The sequence below is a fragment of the Macaca fascicularis genome, chromosome X (genome assembly GCF_037993035.2).
Source record: "Macaca fascicularis isolate 582-1 chromosome X, T2T-MFA8v1.1".
Taxonomy (NCBI): domain Eukaryota; kingdom Metazoa; phylum Chordata; class Mammalia; order Primates; family Cercopithecidae; genus Macaca; species Macaca fascicularis.
The window spans coordinates 9385036-9406134 of NC_088395.1; the positions used below are offsets into that span (position 1 = coordinate 9385036).

Here is a 21099-nt window from a genome sequence, read left to right on the forward strand (position 1 = left end):
GTTGAACCAGCTTGCTTTAGATGGAGGAGTCATCAGATGCTGGTCGCCATCTCCTGGACCGCTCGCCAGATTGTCCCATTTCCAGGTATATTAATCACACGCCCAAATGCAGAGGCTGGACCAGAAGTTTGCTGTTTAGCTCAGGTGATGTTGTAAACGAGAACCAAGAAAATGCGTCAAGAACCGTGGGGCTGTCACGAAACACGCTGCTGGGGATGGAACAAAAGAGAGATGATCTCAGATGTGGAAAAGACCACTGCTGACACCCGCGTCCTCCCACCCACACCTTCCGCGTGGTGGGGAGCTGGAGGGGGAAGCGAGTGGGGTCCCTGTGCTTACGGAGGATAAACACATGGAAGGTTGCGCCTCTTATTTAAAGACCAAGGAAGGGCAGGGGCAATCAATGGTTAGCATTCAGAGAAAGCTGGATTCTTCTCAGTTCAGCGCTGCCTGGCTGTAAGAAACACACGTGGCTGGGTGTGTTGGCTCATTCCTGTAATCCCAGCACCTTGGAAGGCCAAGGTGGGAGAATCACTTGAGCCCAGGATTTTGAGACCAGCCAGGGCAACACACCAAAACCCCATCTCTGCCAAAAACATCTTTGAAAAATGAGCCAGGCATTTTTCAGTGGTGGCGTGCATCTGTCGTCCCAGCTACTAGGGAGGCTGAGGTGGGAGAATCACCTGATCCCAGGAGATTGAGGGTACAATGAGCCAAGACTGTGCCACTGCACTCCAGCTTGGGTGACAAGAGCGAGATCCTGTCTCAAAAAAAATTAACTGGGTGTGGTGGCACACATGTATAGTCCCAGCTACTCAAGAGGCTAAGGCAGGAGGACTGCTTGAGCCCAGGAGTTTGAGGCTGCAGTGAGCTGTGATTGTGCCACTGCACTCCAGCCTGAGCAACAGCAAGACTTCATCTCCAAGAAAAAAACAAAAAACACCTATGAGTTTCTGTATTGGTCGATCAGTAAGGACATGGTGGCCAGAGCCTGGCAGAAGCTAACCGTCTCTTTCCCCTAGAAGCAGTGCTTCATTATTGGCTGATTCAGTGTCTGCAGCTACCTTGGAGAACATAACTTGGCAAATAACAGAATGGACCATAGTATCTAGGAAAACCAATGAGAGTTCTTGGCTGGGCAGACTTGTAGAGTCTAACCCTGCCTCCTCTCCTGGGGGCATCATGGAGCCCACTCAGTAGCTTAAAGTAATTTCCATGGGCTTGCATGGGAAGCGCAGGGTTACGAGAGGTGGTCAGATGTGAACGACTAGCTCTCGAAAAACCTCAAGCTCCCTGCCCCATAAGACTTTACCCCTTTAAATTAGCATGAACCCTGGGAAGGGAGGGACCTTCCCTCCATTTCACATGTAATGGAGCACAGTACTTTTCACATCCCTAAGTCATTCCCTTTGATAGCCGGGGTTCCAGACACAGGGCTGGTTGTGGATGTCCTCTCCGCACAAGAAGCCTCATGATGATCCGTAATAAGAGGGTGGGGTTGCTCAGAACCTTCAGGGGAAGGGAAGAGATCACCAGAGAAGCCTCCTCTTCCCGTGCCCTCCCGTCTCAGCATTGCATGGCCTTTGCTGCTGCTCATCAGTTCTCTGGCATGAGGTGGGAAGAAGCCCGGGGAACATGATCTGCTGCTGTGGCCCCCACAGTGGAAAGAGACCAGAGACCTGAGCACAGCGCCCTTGCTGGCCCCTAGGAATGCAGGTGACCCCTGCAGCCCGTGGACGCCTGAGAGAAGTTGGAAGAGATGCTCACTCCCAGCCGCAGACCCACTCTTTGCTAGAGGACAGGAGTGAGCAGTTGAAGCCACGCTTCCCTAGAAACAGAAGAGGATGAGAGTGCACGGTGGCTCCCACCGTGGGACCTTCCACACCTCCAGTGCACTCCGTGTCCCGGGCACTGCTGACCCCTGAGATGCCTCGTCTCGCTCCCCCTTGTCTGGGGCTACTGGCAACATCCACATGTGTAGCTGAGACTCCAGGAAATCGTCAACCTGCAGCTGCACGTCAGTAAAGAGGCAGAATGAGGAATGAGGTCCAGTTGCTAGGACTTCAGCGCCCTTGCTGTCACCTGTGCTTCCAGTGCCTCTCAGGGCATGGTCCAGCCCTGTGGAGTCAGACACTCTGAGGACAGAACCAGGGCCTGGCTTTTAACGAGTGCCCTGGCCATTTTGGTACATTGGGAAGTTGTTGGATTCCCAGCTGCCATCCTAGAAAAGAAATCAGAAGGTAGAGAATGAGACCCATAGCTGTAACTAAACGACAAGGGGAGGTCAGCTCCCCGTTGTTCTGTGTTTGTGACCCTGAGCCACCTGGACTTGGAAAGACCCAAAGTGAGGGAGGGTGTTGGTCACAGGCCCTGAAGCACGCGTCCCATTTCGTCCCCAAAGGGGTTCTTATTGACTCTAATTATCCCATAGTTAAGGGGATGCCTTAATGTGTTATGGGAGAGTATTTTTCATATTGAGGTATCATGAACATAGGACATGAAATCTTTCCTCTCCTATTTTCTCCTCTCTGTCTAAAATCAAATAAGCTCACTCTAGAGATGCCGCTGGAAGCAGCAAGGTACAGAGCAGGCAGGGTGGCCCTCTCACCTGCCCTTCTTAACTGTGCCATGGGAGCGGGAGATTCTGCAGGCCGTGGGGTGCAGGAAGTGTCATGGAGCCTCTCTCCCAGGACATCTTGTCATCCCTGCCAATGTGGCAAGAGAGGGTCTTTAAAGTCTTAGAAAGAAAGAGACTGTGTTCACACTTGAGATGTTTTTATCATGTCACTAAATGGGGCTTCTTGGCTGGGTGCAATGGCTCACACCTATAACCCTAACACTTTGGGAGGCCGAGGCGGGTGGACAGTTTGAAGTCAGGAGTTCAAGGCCATCCTGGGCAATATAGCAAGAATTCGTCTCTACAAAAAAAAAAAAAAATTAGCCACGCGTGGTGGCGTGCGCTATTCGAGAGGCTGAGGTGGGTGGATCCCTTGAGCCCAGGAATTCTAGGCTGCAGTGAGCCATGATCACACCACTACACTCCAGCCTGGGTGACAGAGCAGGCCCTGTCTCTAGAATAAATAAATAAGTAAACTAAAGAGGCTTCTTGACTGTGCTGTTCATTGTTGTAAATCCATGGAGCTGTGCACACAGTGAATAACTGCAGGTGTTCTCCCTCCCTGCTGCAGCCCCTGCCCTTGATGTGGACTGGCAGAACAACATGACCTTCGCCTCCTGTAGCACAGACATGTGTATCCACGTGTGCAGGCTCGGCTGTGACCGCCCAGTCAAAACCTTCCAGGGACACACAGTAAGTGAGAGCTCTTGTCACTGATCTCGAGTTCGTGAGAATGTGATGTGGGAGCCGATTCTTGTGTGCCTGGAATTAAAAGATACTGCAGCAGCAGACCAGCTCTTCTGTGCCCCTTGGCTATTTGAGCCAAGGTGGTTGGATTGACCCAGTTTGGGGTCAGCAGTGAGAAGTTCACTCAGAAATGACCTAGATGGTGGATTTGGCAGCAAAGCCTTTAAGGTAGCTATGAGAAACATGTAGAGGACATCAAGGAAACGGTGCTCACAATGAATGAATAGACGGGGCACATCTGCAGTGAATGGAAAAAGATATGTCATTAAAAAACAAATGGAGACTAAGTGTGGTGGCTTATGCCTATAATCCCAGCACTTTGGGAGTCTGAGGCCAGAGGATTGCTTGAGGCCAGGAGTTTGAGGCCAGCCTGGGCAACATAGCAAGACTCTTGTCTCTACAAAAAATTTTAAAAAGTAGCTAGCTGCGTATGGTGACTCACACCTGTGGTCACGTCTCAGGAGATGAAGGCTGCAGTGAGTTACAATAGCACCGCTGCACTCCAGCCTAGGCAACAGAGCAAGACCCTGTTTCTTTAAAACATAAAAAAAAAAAGGAATTGAGAACTGAGAAATACAATGTTTGAAATGAAAGTTTTAATAGGTGGGTATATTAGGCAGTTCTCAATTCTCTCATTGCTCTAAAGAAATACCTGAGACTGGGTAATTTATAAGACCGGAGGTTTAACTGGCTCACAGTTCTTCAGGCTATACAGGAAGCATGGCAGCATCTGCTTCTGGGGAGGCTTCAGGAAGCTTCCAACTGTGGCGGTTGGTGAAGCAGGAGCAGGCATCACACATGACCAGAGCAGGGGCAAGAGGTGGGAGGAGTAGCAGATGATCCAGACACCTCACACCAGGCACCACCTCTGCATCGGGGATGACAATTCCACCTGAGATTTGGGTGGGGACACAGATCTAAAGCACATCAGTGGGTATACCAGCAGATGGGAGACTGTGGAAGTAAGGTTAGAAAGCATAGAAATTGGCCAATTTGAAGAACAGATAAAAGATCGAAAAATTGCATAAAGGCTTAATGACTTACGGGACAATATCAGGGACCCTAAACCTATATGTGTGATGGGGAGAGAAGAAAGAATGGAACAGAAAAATCATGTGAGGCACTAACGGCCAAGGTTTCCTAAATTTGGTGGAAAACATCAACATTTAATCCAAGAAGCTCAGCAAATTTCAAGCAGAACAAATATAAACAGAACCACACCTGTCCACCTAGGCATATGGTCATCAAACACCAGAATCAATGACAGAGAAAATCCTAAAGGCAAGCAGAGACTGACAAAAAAACCCATGATATACCAGGGAACGACAGTGTGAACAACAGCTGACTTAGCAAATTCCTTAGTGTGGCCTCTGAGGGCTTCCCGGTCTTTCACCAAATCTCTCTCAGATTAGCCAATTTCTGTGGTCTCTAACCTTCTGCAATCTCCAATCTGCTGGTAGACCCATTCACTAGCCTCGACCTCCAACCTTGGCAGGAGGAGAAAGCCTCCCTTTCCTGGGCCCTTGGGCTAGTGTCCAAAAATGCCCTGTACCTCTGTCCTCCCAACGACACATACAGCCAAGCACCTTGCCCCACACTGAGCCTTGCCTGGAACCACAGCAGCTCTTGGTCTGAAACAGAATCCTCCCCACTCTCCAGGCCCGTTCACGTATCCTCTGCACACCCTGGGGAGGATTCATGGCACCCCTTGAGCTCCCATTGACCACGTGAATGCCACAGCCCTGGCAGTAGCTGCTGGCCTGCATGTCTGCCTCTCCCAGAAAATGCAGAGTGCGTCAACGCTGGGACCATGGCATCTTGGCTTTCTCTCACTAGCACCCAGAATATCTCCGCGGTGGCGGGGGGTTCCCTGTTAAAGCAGGGGAGGATGATCACAGGCCCTGGAGATTTGCCATCGTGCCACTAACTTAACTAATGTAAATTCCCTTGTCCTCATTCTCCTAGTGTCTACCTCTCCCTGCCCCTGGCCCAGGGGTCCCTGTCCCAAAGGAAGGTGCTTTTAGAGCACAGGCACCCATCGTCCTGTTAACATCTGTTTGGCTCCAAACTGACTCTCTTGTCCCAGTCTAAACTTATTTCTCCTCTAACCCTGGACTATCTGCAAATTTTTACCAGCTGCACACACTCTCTGTGGTTCCCAGGTGTCCTGCCCAGGACCTTGCCACCAGCACAGGCCTTGGCCCTTTAAGTGGGTCTTAATGCAGCTGATGGCCCTGAACAAAGCTCTAGCTCAGTGGGGTTGAGTGGAGACCCATGGGCCAGCTCTGGACGTGGCCCAGGAACTTGGGCTTGCATTGCAGAGCGAGGGATCCGCTCCCAGGAAGTTATTTGTTCCTTTGCGTTGGTTTGGCTAGGGACGGCCCATGGTGAGCGGCTCCACATTCCTGGGCCCGTAGGTTTTCCTCTGAATGGCTGCAGTCAGAGCCACCCTTGCTGGCCTTGGCACACACATTTCACACTCACAGACACCTATGCGTGCGTGTTACTCACACCCCTCAGCCCCCTCTCCAGCATGAGTGTGAAATTAGTTAATTGTTAGGCCGGGACAGCAGGTGTCACATAGTGGGACTGTACTGGATATATGGGGCCCGAGGGAGCCCCAAGCTGGTACGCCATGTCCCCTCATTTCTCCTGGGCAGGCTGTTCCCCAGCTGAGCCTTTGCCACAGGTGGTTCTTTTATACATGCTTGTCTCGGGAGTGTCCCTGTCTCCCTTGGCTCCCGGGTACATTCATTCACCTTTATTCTGCAGGGTTTAGTCTCGTGGTCCCCAGGTGTCCTAAGTCTGCGCTTTTTGCCACCTAGCTGTGCCGATCATGAACCCCAAGCCAGGATTTTGCCTGTGCCGTGTGCGTTTGTGCCACTCAGCACTTGCCTCTCACTGTCCTTGCACATGTGTGTCCGCCTGTGTGTGCATTTGGGTCGCCCATCTTCCACCTGGATCAGCCCTAACCCCGCTTGAACTCCACAATAGCTGAAGGTTCACTTCTCGTATTTACCCCTCCCTCCATCTCCACTCGCCTGCAGGAGAGAAATATCTTCTAATGGGTGTGGTCACGGGGAGGAACTGTTGCACTAAAAGTACGTAAGAGGCCTGGTGTGGTAGCTCACACCTGTAATCCCAGCACTTTGGGAGGTCGAGGTGGGAGGATCGCTTGAGCCCAAGAGTTCAAGACCAGCTTGGGCAACCCCGTCTCTATAAAAATACAATAAATACATACGTACATACATAAATGGCATGGTGGTGCCTGCTTGTAGTCCCAGCTACTTCGGGGGCTGAGGCAGGAGGATTGCTTGAGCTCAAGAGGTTCATGCTGCGAGGACCTGTGATCCTGCCACTGCACTCCAGCCTGGGAGACAGAGTGATACCCTGTCTGAAAAAGAAAAGTGCATAGGAAAGTGATTTTGAAAGGCCAATTTAAAAAGTAACTGGTTTTACTGGTTTTATTTGCTGCGTTTTATGGTACGTGAATTCTTCACTTGCCTTCCTTCCTATCAGGGAAGGTTTTTTTCTTAACGAAATATGGATGAGGGTGGCTGGTGATGTGTGGTATAGGGCTGTGGTTTTATATAAAGGAAAAAGGCAAAGTGAGAAAAAGAGGAAACTAGATGGCTGGTTGGGCTGTGCTCTTTGATGTCAGGGTGAAGCCGAAGACCTTCTGCAGTGACGGTGACGCACTGCTGCCCCCTGCTGGAAGGCGGCCTCATCTGCTCACAGGCCCTGATGTCTTTTTCAGACTCTCTGCTCTCTTTCAGAACGAGGTCAACGCCATCAAATGGGATCCTTCTGGAATGTTGCTGGCCTCCTGCTCAGATGACATGACATTGAAGGTAGAGTCGGCATGGCAGGGGGTGGGCTGTTTAATCCCAGACAACTCCAGGCACTTGACGCCGGTCTCACGGTCACTCTTCCATGAGGGTTATTTATTACTGACCACCCTCCCTTCCTGTGTCATCCAGTGAACTTTGATTTCTCAGTCGTGGTTCCACTGAGAATCCCAGCCTCCCCACAGCCTTTCTCGCCACTGTGCACCCCCCAGCCTGCCATGGGCCCCATGTGCGCCCCCGGGAGGAATGATTCCACATCATTCCTGGATGCAGGGAAGACTTTTGCTCATGTTGGGGCTGCTGTATTCTGTAGATCTGGAGCATGAAACAGGAGGTGTGCATCCACGATCTTCAGGCTCACAATAAAGAGATCTACACCATCAAGTGGAGCCCCACCGGGCCTGCCACCAGCAACCCAAACTCCAACATCATGTTGGCAAGGTAAGGGCAGGCAGCACAGCCAGCACAGCTCTGTGCTACGCAAAGACAACGGGAAATTTTGCTAAAGCGTTTCCATGCCCGTGTGTTGAAGCCCTTCAGAGGAAGCGAAGTGGTAGCTCACTTTGAAGGGGCCAGGATAGAATTATCGAGTAACACCTGCCTTTGAGGTAAGGATGGTTTTGAGTCAGGCAACAGTGGCTTATGCCTATAATCTCAGCACTCTGGGAGGCCAAGGCAGGAGGATAGCTTGAGCCCAAGAGTTCCAGATCAGCCTGGGCAACATGGTGAAACCCCATCTCTACAAAAAATTAGCCAGGGGTGGTGGCGTGTGCCACCCAGCTACTCAGGAGGCTGAGGAAGGAAGATGACTTTGAGCCCAGGAGATTGAGGCTGCAGTGCGCAGTGATCACACCACTGCACTCCAGCCTGGGTGACAGAGCAAGACCATGTCTCTAAACAAAAAAAGAAGAAGAAGAGAAAAACCCACCCAACATGAAACATGACTGCAGAGCCACAGTGGAGGGGCAGCAAGCCAGGCAGCACCAACTCTTGTTGACAGTGCTCGAATTAAGGTCATCTCTTAGAGAGGACAGGATAGAATTCCTGCATCCACTGAGAGATGAAACCAAAAAAGCAACACATAGGCCATAATTCTCATATTTCAAGTAATTGTCATAAAACCCACTTAAATAACTGTAATGTAGTACTACACACGCGAGTCATTTTGTAGTGACTCAGAAGGTGCTTTTGCGTCATGTGGTACTATTAGGAACATAAATTACCCTTTTAGTCAGCAAGTATAAAAGGGGCATGCCGGTACCTAGTGGGTCCCTGCTGAAAGAAAGCCAGATAATAGCTTTGTGATAGATATTACTGTTTTAAATTTGAAAATAACTAAAATTTGCAGCTTTCAATCATGTGATTACATATGTGGGTGTGATTATATTTTAACTCCTGTTTGATTAAATCTTTTTTTTTCTTTTTAGAGACAGGGTCTCCCTATGTTACCCAGGCTGGTCTTGAACTCCTGGCTTCAAGTGATCCTCCCACCTCGGCCTCCCAAAGCACTAGGATTACAGGCATGGTCTACTGTACCTGGCCTAAAAAGTTTTTTAAATGTTTATTCACTTAATTTGCTGTTTTTCCAAATATGGCTATCTGTATTAATTTAGTTAGTAATAACAGATGTCATGTTTTAAATTGTAGGGGCATTTTAGGAAACTTGGTAAATATTCTACAAAAATATTTACCATTTATGTCTATAGAAAACATAGAAACAGGGCTGGGCGCAGTGGCATACACCTGTAATCCCAACAGTTTGGTAGGGTGAGGCAGGAGGACCTCTTGAGCCCAGAGGTTCAAGACCAGCCGGGGCAACATAGTGAAACCCCGTCTCTATAAAAAATAAAAAAATAAAAATTAGTTGGGCGTGGACCTATGGTTGCAGCTTCTCTGCTGAGGCTGAGGCGGGAGGATCGCTTGAGCCCAGGAATTCGAGGCTGGAGTGAGTCATGATCGTGCCACTGCACTCCAGCCTGGGCAACACAGTAAGACCCCATTTCAAAAAAATAAAAGGCGGAAACAAATGTAGATATCAAATTGTTTCCCTAATACGACCATTAAAACTTTTTTCTGTTTAATGACTATGGCTTTGTTTTTAATACTTGGAAGTTATATTTTAGAAGACAAAAAGCTCCTCAGTTGATTGTCTTTTGAAACATAAAAGCTGGGAAAAACAGCTCCCGGAGATGTGATACATGTTATGGAGAACTGTTTGAAACCACCATGCGTACGTGATTTTGCTTTCTCTCCTGCCTTGCTAGTGCTTCGTTTGATTCTACGGTGCGACTGTGGGACATAGAGCGAGGCGTCTGCACCCACACGCTCACGAAGCATCAGGAGCCCGTCTACAGCGTAGCTTTCAGCCCTGATGGGAGGTACTTGGCCAGCGGATCCTTTGACAAATGCGTCCATATCTGGAATACTCAGGTAAGCTCCTGACCCCTATGCCAAATCCTTTCAGTAAGGGATGCCCAAATAGCCACAATTCCAGTGCCTTGCTTCAGAGCAGTGCCTCGGAGGGAGTTGAGCAAGCCCAGGCTCCCCGGGCAGACCCAGTGGATGCTGTCCACCATGCACCCCACGTGGGTTGTGAGCTCTTCCCCCACCAGACACCTCCAGCAGCTCCCCTCCCTGAGGCAGGGCGTCATGTCTGCCGTAATCAGGGCTCTTGGCCATTTGATTCCAAACCCTCACCTTGGCACATGTTCTTCCTCGAAGGAGCCACTGTCTTCTGTTCACTTTCTGAGTCCATGGCATGAAACCTTCCACCTGCCTCTTCCTCTTCTTAGCAGTTATCACTGAAACGCTGCTCTCTAGATACTGAGGCTGGAGGGTGGGAGTGGGGGACCAGCTAATGGGGTCGAGGCCAGCTCCACCTCCTCTGCCCGCACCAGCTCCTGCAGCTCCCCCACGGAGCAGACCAGGGAGTGGGAAGCAATGTGCGCTTGCTGTTGTCATGGCATTTCTATTTTTCTTTTCTGTTTTGTTTTCTTGTTGTTGTTGTTGTTTGTTTTGTTTTGTTTTGCAACGGAGTCTCACTCTGTTAACCAGGCTGGAGTGCAGTAGCGCGATCTTGGCTCACTGCAACCTCTGCCTCCCAGATTCAAGCGATTCTTCTGCCTCAGCCTCCCGAGTAGCTGGAATTACAGGCACCCGCCATCATATCTGGCTAAATTTTGTATTTTTAGTAGAGACAGGGTTTCACATGTTGGCCAGGATGGTCTTGAACTCCTGGCCTCAGGTGATCCGCCCACCTTGGCCTCCCAAAGCGCTGGGATTACAGGTGTGAGCCACTGCGCTCAACCTCGATTTTTCAAATCAAAGTAGGTTCTGTTTAAGGACATAAGGTATGTCAATATTGGGTTGTCCTTTTAGCAGAGATTGAAAGGACATAGGATTTAAATAAAGGTGGCTGCTGTGGGTATCTTGGGTCACACCTGAGGATAGAAGAATTCAAGCTGTAAAGTGTAGAAATGGATGGGAAGTAGCACTGCATAGCGTAAAAGATTATAGAGGGGCCCCCAGCACTTGATTCTATTCTAAGGGAAGACAGACAGGTGATGATACGCTAGGAGCTGTTGAAAACAATGAAGGGGTCCCTTTCGCCTCAGGAGGGAGGAATCACACAGCCTGCCCCCGTCCCCTTTCATCTGCACTGCCTTCTTGGTTCCTTTTGGCTTGGTTGACATTCAGCTGGATTGACATCCTCAAGTTCATTCCCCCTGTGGACTCATGGGTGATGAGCCCTGTTCACTGGCAAGTGGTCCACTGAGATCACAGGCTTCCCAGGGACCTCATGTGAACCACATCCTCTCAGGGAAGGAAAGGAAATGGTGGACCCTGCGTAGAGCCAACCCGATGCCAAGCCCAGCCCCACAGCCCTAGATAGCCCTCCGGGAAGCGCACATCTCAGGACTAGTGTGCAAGAGTCTCTTGTCATGAAATCCTTGCTAGAAATAGTAATGGATGGATTTGTAAAAACAACACATCAATTATCCAAAAAAAATGACATGATCAGTTAGGTACAGCCTGTTATCAAGAACTCACTGAATTGTTTCAACCCTTTTTTATAAATCAAAGAAATCCTTAGGATTTTTCTTTTTTTTTGGATCGGAGTTTCACTCTTGTCACCCAGGCTTTAGTACAGTGGCGCCATCTTGGCTCACTGCAACCTCCGCCTCCCAGGTTTGAACAATTCTCCTGCCTCAGCCTCCCAAGTAGCTGGGATTACAGGCGCACACTAGCACACCCGGCTAACTTTTGTATTTTTAGTACAAACGGGGTCTCACCATGTTGGTGTTGAACTCCTGACCCCAGGTGATCCACCCACCTCGGCCTCCTAAAGTGCTGGGATTACAGGCATGAGCCACCGTGCCCAGCCAAGAAATCCTTAGGATTTTTCTTAAGAGAAATCTTAAAGCCCACTTTAATCTTTCTCCAACTATAAAAATACTTATCTATAATACTGCTGACATACACCTTTCTCAGTTCATGGAACACCACGCTTTAAGGAGCCCAGTTGAGCAGAGGATTTGCAACAGCCCTCCTGGTCTCAGTCCTCAGATTTCTCCTGCCTGTCACCATTAGTGAATCATGAGTGAAGGCTTATTCGACTCTTTCTCTCTTTTTTATTTTTTAAAATTAATTTTTGTAGAGACGAAGTCTCTCTGTGTTGCCCAGGCTGGTCTTGAACTCTTGGGCTGAATCAGTCCTCCTGCCTCGGCCTCCCAAAGTGCTGGGATTACAGGGTCAGCTACCTCGCCTGGCCTTATTCAACTCTTTCAAAGGCCTCTACTTCCCCTACCTCTTAGATTTGTCAAGTTAATGCTGTTTTAAACCAGAAACCAATGGTCTGTGGTGTTTTCCATTACATGTATATTATGCATTTGTTCTTTCAAATGTCCCAAAATAGGTACATTTTAACATCTTGGCATATTAATACATGTAATCGTGAATTATAGTCAGTTTCATTGCTACTGGGGTGGGGGTATTCATTACGTTGTATTCATTGAGGTCCTCCAAGGAACAGACACCAAAACAGGATGAGATGGGCAAGAGATTTATTGAGGAGCTGTGATGGAAACAGGGAGGGAGGTAGGGGGAAGGAAGAATTCAGACCATAAGGCCAGTCTGACCCTGGGAAGGAGACAGGAAGGGTAGGAAGAGTCAGGGATGGCCCTACAGGTCAGTAGAAAGTTTTGGCCATGCTGATGGAGAGTCCATGAGCCACTTACCCACCAGATGAGTCTGAGTCTCAGCAGATGACTGCCATGGTCTCCTGCCTCCGTCAGTCCTCAGCTGGGCGCAACCTCAGAATCCACGCACATGTGGTGGCAGATTCCACAGGCATAAGTAATCAGGTTTACTCCCTGTGGTGGGAAGTCCTAGAGATATATCTCCACAGCCCCCAGAGTCCTTACTGAAAACCCTTAAATTTTACCGTGCTTGAAAATGTTCATGACCAAACACCAGGGCAGGAGGAGCACACATTGTACAACTGCATCTGTCGCAGGCGCCCCTTGCATCATTGTAAGTGACAGCTGCTTTGCTTTGCAGAGTGGAAATCTCGTCCACAGCTACCGAGGCACTGGCGGCATCTTCGAAGTGTGCTGGAACGCCCGAGGAGACAAAGTGGGCGCCAGCGCGTCCGACGGCTCTGTAAGCAACACCTCTGGTTTGCTGGAGAGTGGGGTGTTGGGGGCGGCTGATGCCGAAGTGAGCTTCGAGGGCATATGCAGCGTTCGTGTCCTGAAGGGCCTAGCCCAGTGCCAGAGGAAGCTTCTGGGCTGGATCCCATCTGAGTTGGTACCACATCTGGGAATGGCCTTCTCCTTGTCCCTTCCAGAATGTCCTTCTAGTCAACATTTTCTCAGTCAAATTGTTGGTTCTCAACCAGGGTGATTCTGCACCTCTGAGGACATTAGACAATATCTGGAGCCATTTGAGGTTGTCACTACAGTCATGTGTCGCTTAATGATGGGAACATTTTGGGAAATGTGTCATTAGGCACTTTTATCTTGGTCTGAACATCACAGAGTGACTGACACAAACCTAGATGACAATACCTGTCACACACCTAGGCTGTATGGTAGAGCCTATTGCTCCCAGGCTACAAACCTGGACGGCAGGTGGCCATACTGAATACCATAGGCAACTAGAACACAATGGTAAGCATTTGTGCGTCTAGATCTATCTAAACATAGAAAAGGTTCAGCAGGAATAAGAGTTACAGTCTTACAGGACCACTGCTTTCTGTGCGGTGCATTGTTGCTGGAAACGTCATTATGTGGCACATGACTGTGCTTAGATGGGGATGCCACTGGCATCTCGTGGGTGGAGCTTAGCAATGCTGCTAAACCTCCTACCGTGCATAGGGTGGCCACAATTGTCACCCATGCTGCGGCTGACGAGCCCGGGCCTCTGGTGGCCATCCTGCAGGTCTCCTGGGCTCTCCTCTCCTCCCATGGGGCATCTGGATTTCTTATTTTCCCCTGGACTTGAGGTTGCCCTGACCTCTGGGGCAAGCGGCATTCTGGCTGACTGGCCAAGTGTCAGTGTAGTCCCCAAATGTCGTCAGAGGCCGTATACTTGGGCTCGTGTTGTCATCTGCCCCACGATGGTCTCTGCCACTCTGTTAATTCCTGTCATTACCCTTAACCTGGCCTTTCTGCTCTGTGCTGTTTGCTTCAGTTTGCTCGGTCCAATGTCCAGATGCCAGTCTGCTATGAGAGCTTCTCTGACCCTTCATGACGATGTTCCAATAAACTTTACTGAGAAACATCGGTGGAGGGCTAGATTGGGCATGGGGACCGTAGCTTGCCGACTTCTCACTCTAAAGGCATCTTTGTGTTTTGTCTCTCGAGATGACAGGTGCTTTGTGTTTCCTTCCAGGTTTGCGTTTTGGATCTGCGGAAGTAATCACAAAATACTATCGAGAAAAGAAAAGAATTCTGATGACCAGCCATGAATGTGTAGGGTTGCAGCTCTGTTCTCCAAAACTGTACGAACTTGACTTGCGTTAGAGTATACTCTGAAACCAACTCGTCTCTGGCCGCAGGAGTCTATATGTTTTCGTAATCTTCATCAAGAGGTTTTTTAAAGGCAAGCAAAAACAGAAGCAAATCATATCACACGGGGATAGAATGGTTTCCACTGAGGATATTCAGCCTGGGAAGCAGAAAGTCACCAGCTCGAGGCGTGTGGATTGGTTTCCACCCGGAACAGGCTCTATGATGACTGAATGGAAAGAAATGTAAAAAGCTGTGCCAAAAAAAAAAAAAGCAAAATGCTGTGATAAACCAAACAGGGAAGGGGGAAAACCTCCTCCTTGAGATTTTTTTTTGTTTTCCCTAACGATTTGGACACTACAGTTGCTCTCACAAAGGATGTTCAAAGACCAGTTTGTACCGATGACGTGTAACTTTGTAATCCCAACACTTTCTATTTTCTAGAATCTTCTTTGTTCATTGGGTGGTTTTTCTATCGGCTGGAATTCTATCTTCTGGGGGCCTTCCGTCTGAGATGAAAGCTGTCTTGGGCTTGTTGTCTCTTCCCTGTGTTGCCTCTCCCCCTACCCCTGCCTTTCCACTCTGTCTGGTCAGCTCTGCTTTTTCAGTGCAGCCTCAAGAGACGCAGCCCAGTTCACATGAAGACACAGTCTCCCATGGACAGCTTTCCCCCTTCCGCCTTCTCCCACCCTCTCCTCCCCTCGCGCTCGCGCTCACGCTCGCTTTCTCACTGGCGTGCTCGCTCTCTCTCCCCCCCTCCCTCCCTCTGTACCTTTCTCATAGTTGCTTCAGATCTTAGGTCTCAAGGGCACTTTGGCGCGTAGTAAGTGCTTTATGTAAGAAGGCAGGGCAGGGGGCTTTTTACAGGAGGAAAAAAATGACTTAGAAAGAGCCTGGAGTATTTTTGGAAAAAAAAAAATATTTTTATGTTAAAACAGTTTTAAAATCTTAAAATGGCCATCAGACATAGAGAGCTTTGTGTGATTCATGTTTTCAAAAGAACTGAAGAAGCCACAGGCAGGGCCTGAGGGAGCCCCTGGCTTTCCCCTCAGCCTCAGGAAAGGTGGTCAGGAGGACTCTGGCTGGACAACGGTCAGCCTTAGGGGTCAGCAGCGAGATTGCACTGCAGCCAGTGAGGGAGGTCCCAGCCATGCCGCGTGGAAGAAGAACCTTGCATGTTTTGGTGTGTACGCACCTTGGCAGCCAGCAGGAAAGCCGTGAAGAGCCGTGCGCCCTCTGGCCTCGAGGGAGCATTGGCAGAACCATAAGGTACTGCAGAAGCCGTCACAGCTCGGCTGGATTAGGCGTGTTGGCTGCGTCTTTCCCACAGCCGTATAACGACCGATGGTCAGTTCTCGAAGAGCAGGCTTGGCAAGTCCTTGCAGAGCTGACATAGAGGCCCCCGCATGTCACTTCGTCTAACGCTGACAGAAACGAATGCAGAAGGAAGATTTTCAGTTCCGAACATGAATTATAGAGGTAGAACGTCGCTAATAATTTCTGCAATCTTAATAATTTCTTTCTCTCACAGAAGACTAGGAGAAAGATCTTTTTAAAATAATCAATCTTTTTGCTGTTTTTGAAAAATTGAGGCTTTGTGTTCCTAGAAGAGCTTCATTTCAGTGAATCTGGTGACCCATCTGCTTGCTGTCATAACCCGACACTGACTTATTTTTTTCATTAGCAAGGGGGAAAAGGCCGAAGGACAAGGGCCTCTTTTCCCATTGGTTTTCCTGTGGGCAGAAGGGCTGAGGAAGCTGGCCCGGCCCGTGGGGGCTGCTGGGTCACCAGCAGTGGGTAGGGTGCAATCTGGTGTGTGTGCCAGCAGCGAGACGGTGTTACTGAGAAGGTGGCATCCATCTGCAGAGCCAAAACCCAGCCGTCAGGGAAGGGCCAGGGCTTCCTGTGGAACTTGGAATGTGCCAGGACCACCTGCAAAAGCCAGGGTGCGTCGATCATTCTCAGATCATTGATTGGCCTCCACTTGGGTATGTGAATTATTCATGCCCCAGAAGACCAAAAAGTGCCCTGGTTCTGAGATGAGTGTCTTATTCGGGCTGTTTCTGAAACGCTTAGCAAAGAAGGTCACAGCGATGTGGAGTCGCCGCCCCCATCTTTGAAGATAGCCGGTGTCCCCGGATGAGGTGATTTCCCATCCCAAGGACTCCGTGAAGTTTAGGGTACAGTTTGTTGGGGTCCAGAAGACGCCACTACCCCACCCAAATAAAAACGCACTCATCTTTGCAGAGCATCTGCTGTCAAAGGCCAGCCTGTCGTTAGACATGGCTTGTGCTTGACAAACCAGAAACAACTGTGGGATGGTGACGGTGGGATGTGTCGCAAGCGATTCACTAGACAATCTTCACATGAATGTCGGTAGCCAGGGTCTCTCCCAAGGGATGGGTTTAGTCTTGATGAATGTAAACCACATCAGAATTGTTAGGTAGAAACCTGGGCTGGGAGGCCTCGGACCCCAGGCTCCATCCCTGGCTTCCCCAGCCTGCAGCTGCAAGCAAAACCAAGCATGAGATGCAGCTAGCAGTCACATCCATCCCCGTTCTCAGCAGGATGACACCATGGACAGCCGTTTCCGGAGCCTCCAGCATTTGCACACCACTACTTAGCCTCTCTGCTGCTGGAATGTTGGTAGAGTCATCCCTGTAATCAAGAAATGGCCTGTGGAATGTTATTGTTCAATGTTGTTTACAGCTCTTAAAACATGGTGAGGAATGCCTAAGTCTTAGTGACCAAACTTGACCTTGAAAGCAGACATAGCATGACAGACCTTCCTGGAGTCTTTGGTTGGGTTCAAAGTGACCGAGAGTCAGGTCCAGCACACACCTGGGAAAGGGATGCTGCCCCAAGGGGGACCAAAAGGGCCGGACGTTACAGGGTGAAACCCTCTGACCCCTCGCGACACCGTAGGACTTGACTTTTGTTTAGTCTTTCTAAGAAATAGATCATAGAGCCAAGTGAAGTGCACTTTGTCAAATGTAAGGGTCTGCTTTGTTCTTGTTGCTTTTCTCTTTTTTAACCTTTTGTTCCGCCATTTAAAAAAAAAAAAAAAAAAAAAGCTTATGTTTCTTGTCAAATGCAGAAATGTTCCTTCCGCCACTCACTAAGTTTTGCATTCTGGCTTGTGCAGTTTTTATTGTCTGTGTCAGACGTACAGCCAGGTGTGTTCTCTATCGGCAATTTTCCTATTCTGTTCAGATGACATCGACCACCGTTTCATTCCCCCCGCCGCCTGTACTCACCCTCACGCTCTTTGAAGAAAAAAAAAAAAAAAAATCACCTTGCGTGTTGTAGCTCATTTGTTTCAAGAGAGAATCAACAGATCATATTCAGTGTCTTGAATAAATTGCTCTATTTTGATATTAGAGAACTTGGTGGATGTGCTTTCTTCCTCTCGCCGTGGAACTCTCGGGCCCACATTGACTGAATGACTGAAGAACTCTATTTTCTCCAGAAGGAAGTACCTTGAGTGCCTCTGTTTAGGATTGCTGTGTGAGATAGGGAGCTGGGGTAAGAATGCAGTGACATGGCGGTCACAGCAGCCACCTGCTATTCTGAAGGGTGGTTCTGTCCAGGGAGTGTGCTTTTTAGTGTGTTTCCTTTCAGGCTGGCTGTTGGAAAAAGTCAAAGCAAATGAATATTCTCTCATCAGCGGATTGATTGACCGGGAGTTTGAGTTGCCGAATTAGCCCTGAGTAATTTGCAGAACCTATCAGGATGGGGCGACTTTGGACATGGACGTCTGCATGGTGCAAACCAACATGTGGCAAACATTGATCGACATTTGCTCTGTGCATGTCTTCATTTATGCTGCTTTAATTAATAGGTGGTTAAATAATGTAATTAGTGAATGGATATTGCTATCCGCATTCTTTGAAGGAGGCTGTAGATTCCAGGAGGCGAAGAGATGGCCTTACTGTTAGTCTAAGGTTTCACTTTGCAGATGAGCGCCAGACAAAGTCACGGTGTCATTTCCCTGAAATCCTGCTTGTTCTGCACTAGGACAAAGCAGATGGCTGGGGGTGGTGTAGAGGCCTCTGTGGTGATTCCCTGGGAAAGATCCAAGCATGCCTGTGGCCTTCACTGATGATCCAGATTTTTGCAGGGACCAAATCCCAAATTCAGGTCTTGAATTGGCAACTGAAGGCTGAATATTATATGAGCAATTGTCACCTTTAGAGAAAAACCTATCCCATCTCCCGGTGTTTTCTGGGATTCACCTGCTCATTTTCATTTTTCTCTTAGGCCCTGCCAAGTGGAGCAAGTGTGTTGCCAGGTGGTGGATTTGGGGCACGCTGGGGGGTACTGCAGAACCCTGGGACACCTTGGGAAGAACCGCATGGAAACAGTGGGCAGACCACAAAGCGTGCAGCAGAGTTCCCAGGATAAATGCGTGCGTGGCGGGTGGCTTTGGTGGCTCCCCTAAGAATGCCGTATGACTAGCTCTAAATGGGTTTCTTGGTGATATAAAGGAAACTTGATTGGGACCACGATTGTCAGAATTTATATAACTTAAATCTTCAGATGGATGGAACCCTTCCCTGCAGTGAGTCTCAAAAGGTTTCCCCCATCCATTGAAGCTCCTCCTTTATTTTAGGAATCTAAGTTTCAGCTCACTAAACAGAGATCTCGCTTTTTTTTAAAATTGCCCCATCTTGGTGCTGTTTCAAAAGGGTATCAGAGAACATTCTTTGTGTTCACAGAAAGCTCTCTGTGCACAAACTCTCTCTGGAAGCTGACTGTTGATGATGGGTGTCTGGTGGAAACCTGGAAGTCCCTTGTGAAATACAGGAAAAGGGTAGGAGGGGGTGGAGAACAGATTTGTGCCCTTAAAAAAGATGACTGAGCCAGTTTTTGTGCAATGTGGGTCCTTTGTCTCTGAAGTGTCTCATCTACAGCATGGTAAGCAAGGCAAGAAGTTCCATCTGGAGAATAATGTAGAGAAGGAACGGTGGGTATGGGGAGGGAGGATGTTATCTGTAGGACCAACCTTCAGCTAGAACGTGAAACAAATACTCTGGAGAATGGAGGCTTTGGTTAGGAACAGAGTTACTATGCAAAAGGTACTTATCTTGAGACACTGTGGGAAACAAACAGCTGGATGTATGCGTTCTTTCGTAACAACACACCTGCACATGATGATATCTTACTGTGAAATGGAGCAAATTAATAGGCTACTAAAAAGTTTTTTACCCTGAGCAACATGGTGAGACCCCTATCTCTACATAAAAATTAGCTGGGCATGGTGGCGAGTGCCTGTGGTCTCAGCTACTTGGGACGCTGAAGATCGCTTGAGCCCAGAAAATCGAGGCTGCAATGAACCACGATGGCGCCACTGCACTCCAGCCTGGGTGACACAGCAAGACTCTTTTTTTTTTTTTTTTTTTTTTTTTTGAGACAGGGTCTCGCTCTGTCACCAAGCGGGGAGTGCAGTGGTGCTGTCCTGGTTCACTGTAGCGTCTGCCTCCCAGGCTCAAGCAATTCTCATGTCTCAGCCTCCTGAGTAGCTGGGATATAGGTGTGTGCCACCACGCCCAGCTAATTTTTGTATGTTTAGTAGAGATGGTTTTTTCACATGTTGGCCAGGCTAGTCTTGAACTCCTGGCCTCAAGTGATCCACCTCAGCCTCAAAGTACTAAGATTAAAGGTGTGAGCCACCACGCCCCGCCAACCCTGTCTCTTAAAAAAAAAAAAAAAAAAAAAAAAATTGATGGTGGAATTGATAAACTGGCCAGGAAATTAAAATCAAGTGAAAGCTATCTGATGGGAACAGTCTCCCCTTTCCACCCAAACTATGCTCCCAGCTACACCTCTGTTGTTGCCTTCTTGTCACAGGCCAACCCAAACTCCTAGCTGTAGATCCCAGTTCCTTCTCACTTCTTCAAGAACTTTCCTTCCATCATAATCATCGCTTTCTCTCCACTGGATCATTCCTGTAGCACCCCAAGGTACTTGAGCACCTGCCATCTTTAAACAGTAACAGAACAAGCACATCCCCTGCAGTAACCAGCCTTACAGGGAAGTCACTCAACCAAGGCTGGCCATCATCTCAGTTCATCATTTGTTTGCTCTGTTGTCTCCTCATTCCCTAGGTTGCCTTAATACACATCCTGATAATTTTTCTGTCCCCAGTACCTAGGCCTGGCCCAGTGCCTCACCCTCTCACTCAGCTCACTAGGTTAAAGATGACATATGCATGAATATCAGCTGGTGATGCTTGGTGCCCCATCTGGGAGTCCTCATCTTGGCTGGATACTCAGATCTCAGGGTTCTTGTTTGAGAGCTTCAAAACCTGACTCTAGCTAACGTAAGCCCACAGGAATGAATGAGCCAGATATTGGGCAGCTTTAAGAAACCAGAGAACTGGGATCAGAGGCCAAATAGGAACCGCCAAGAGCAGTCTACAGGACTAGGCTCATGAAGATGAGAGATGGAACTGGGTGCTGCCCACACCCTGATACTGGATGCTGGACTGGCCCTGGAGGCATACCCAATGCTACCTCCCAAAGTGGGCCTGCCTGCTGCCAAGGCTTCAGAAGTGTTTCTCTGCAGCCCATTCCCTGAGGCACAAGCTTCTAACATGTAAGACATGCCTGATTGGCTCTGCCAGGTCACATGCCTTGCTCTAGCTGCAAGGGAGGCTGGAAAAGCCAGCAGCTGGCCTCTTTGCTTTTTGAATGGGGTGGTAGGACTGCTTCATCAGGTAAGAGGGGATCCTGAAACAGAGGAAGGGCTTCTGACCCTGGGGGAGAGGGCAGACAGAATGGCACTACTTAGATGAAGGATGCAGATTCCCCTAGAAAATCTAAAACTTCACATCTCCTTGATACCTTTGATCAAGGTCAGCGTGGCCTAGCCCAGG

General features: G+C 48.9%; 1 protein-coding gene across 17 annotated transcripts in view; it reads left to right on the forward strand.

Moving 5' to 3' along the window:
* The window catches only part of TBL1X (transducin beta like 1 X-linked), a 257751-nt gene extending 240149 nt beyond the window's left edge, over positions 1-17602 (forward strand). For all 17 annotated transcript variants that reach the window (XM_045383223.3, XM_045383228.3, XM_074029344.1 and 14 more), the window contains 6 exons: positions 3189-3310; positions 7141-7215; positions 7526-7653; positions 9477-9642; positions 12772-12873; positions 14107-17602. In XM_045383223.3, the coding sequence (XP_045239158.1) occupies positions 3189-3310; positions 7141-7215; positions 7526-7653; positions 9477-9642; positions 12772-12873; positions 14107-14133 (620 nt within the window). In that variant the 3' untranslated portion in view covers positions 14134-17602. The remainder of the gene's footprint in view (positions 1-3188; positions 3311-7140; positions 7216-7525; positions 7654-9476; positions 9643-12771; positions 12874-14106) is intronic.
* Positions 17603-21099: the final 3497 nt, after the last annotated feature.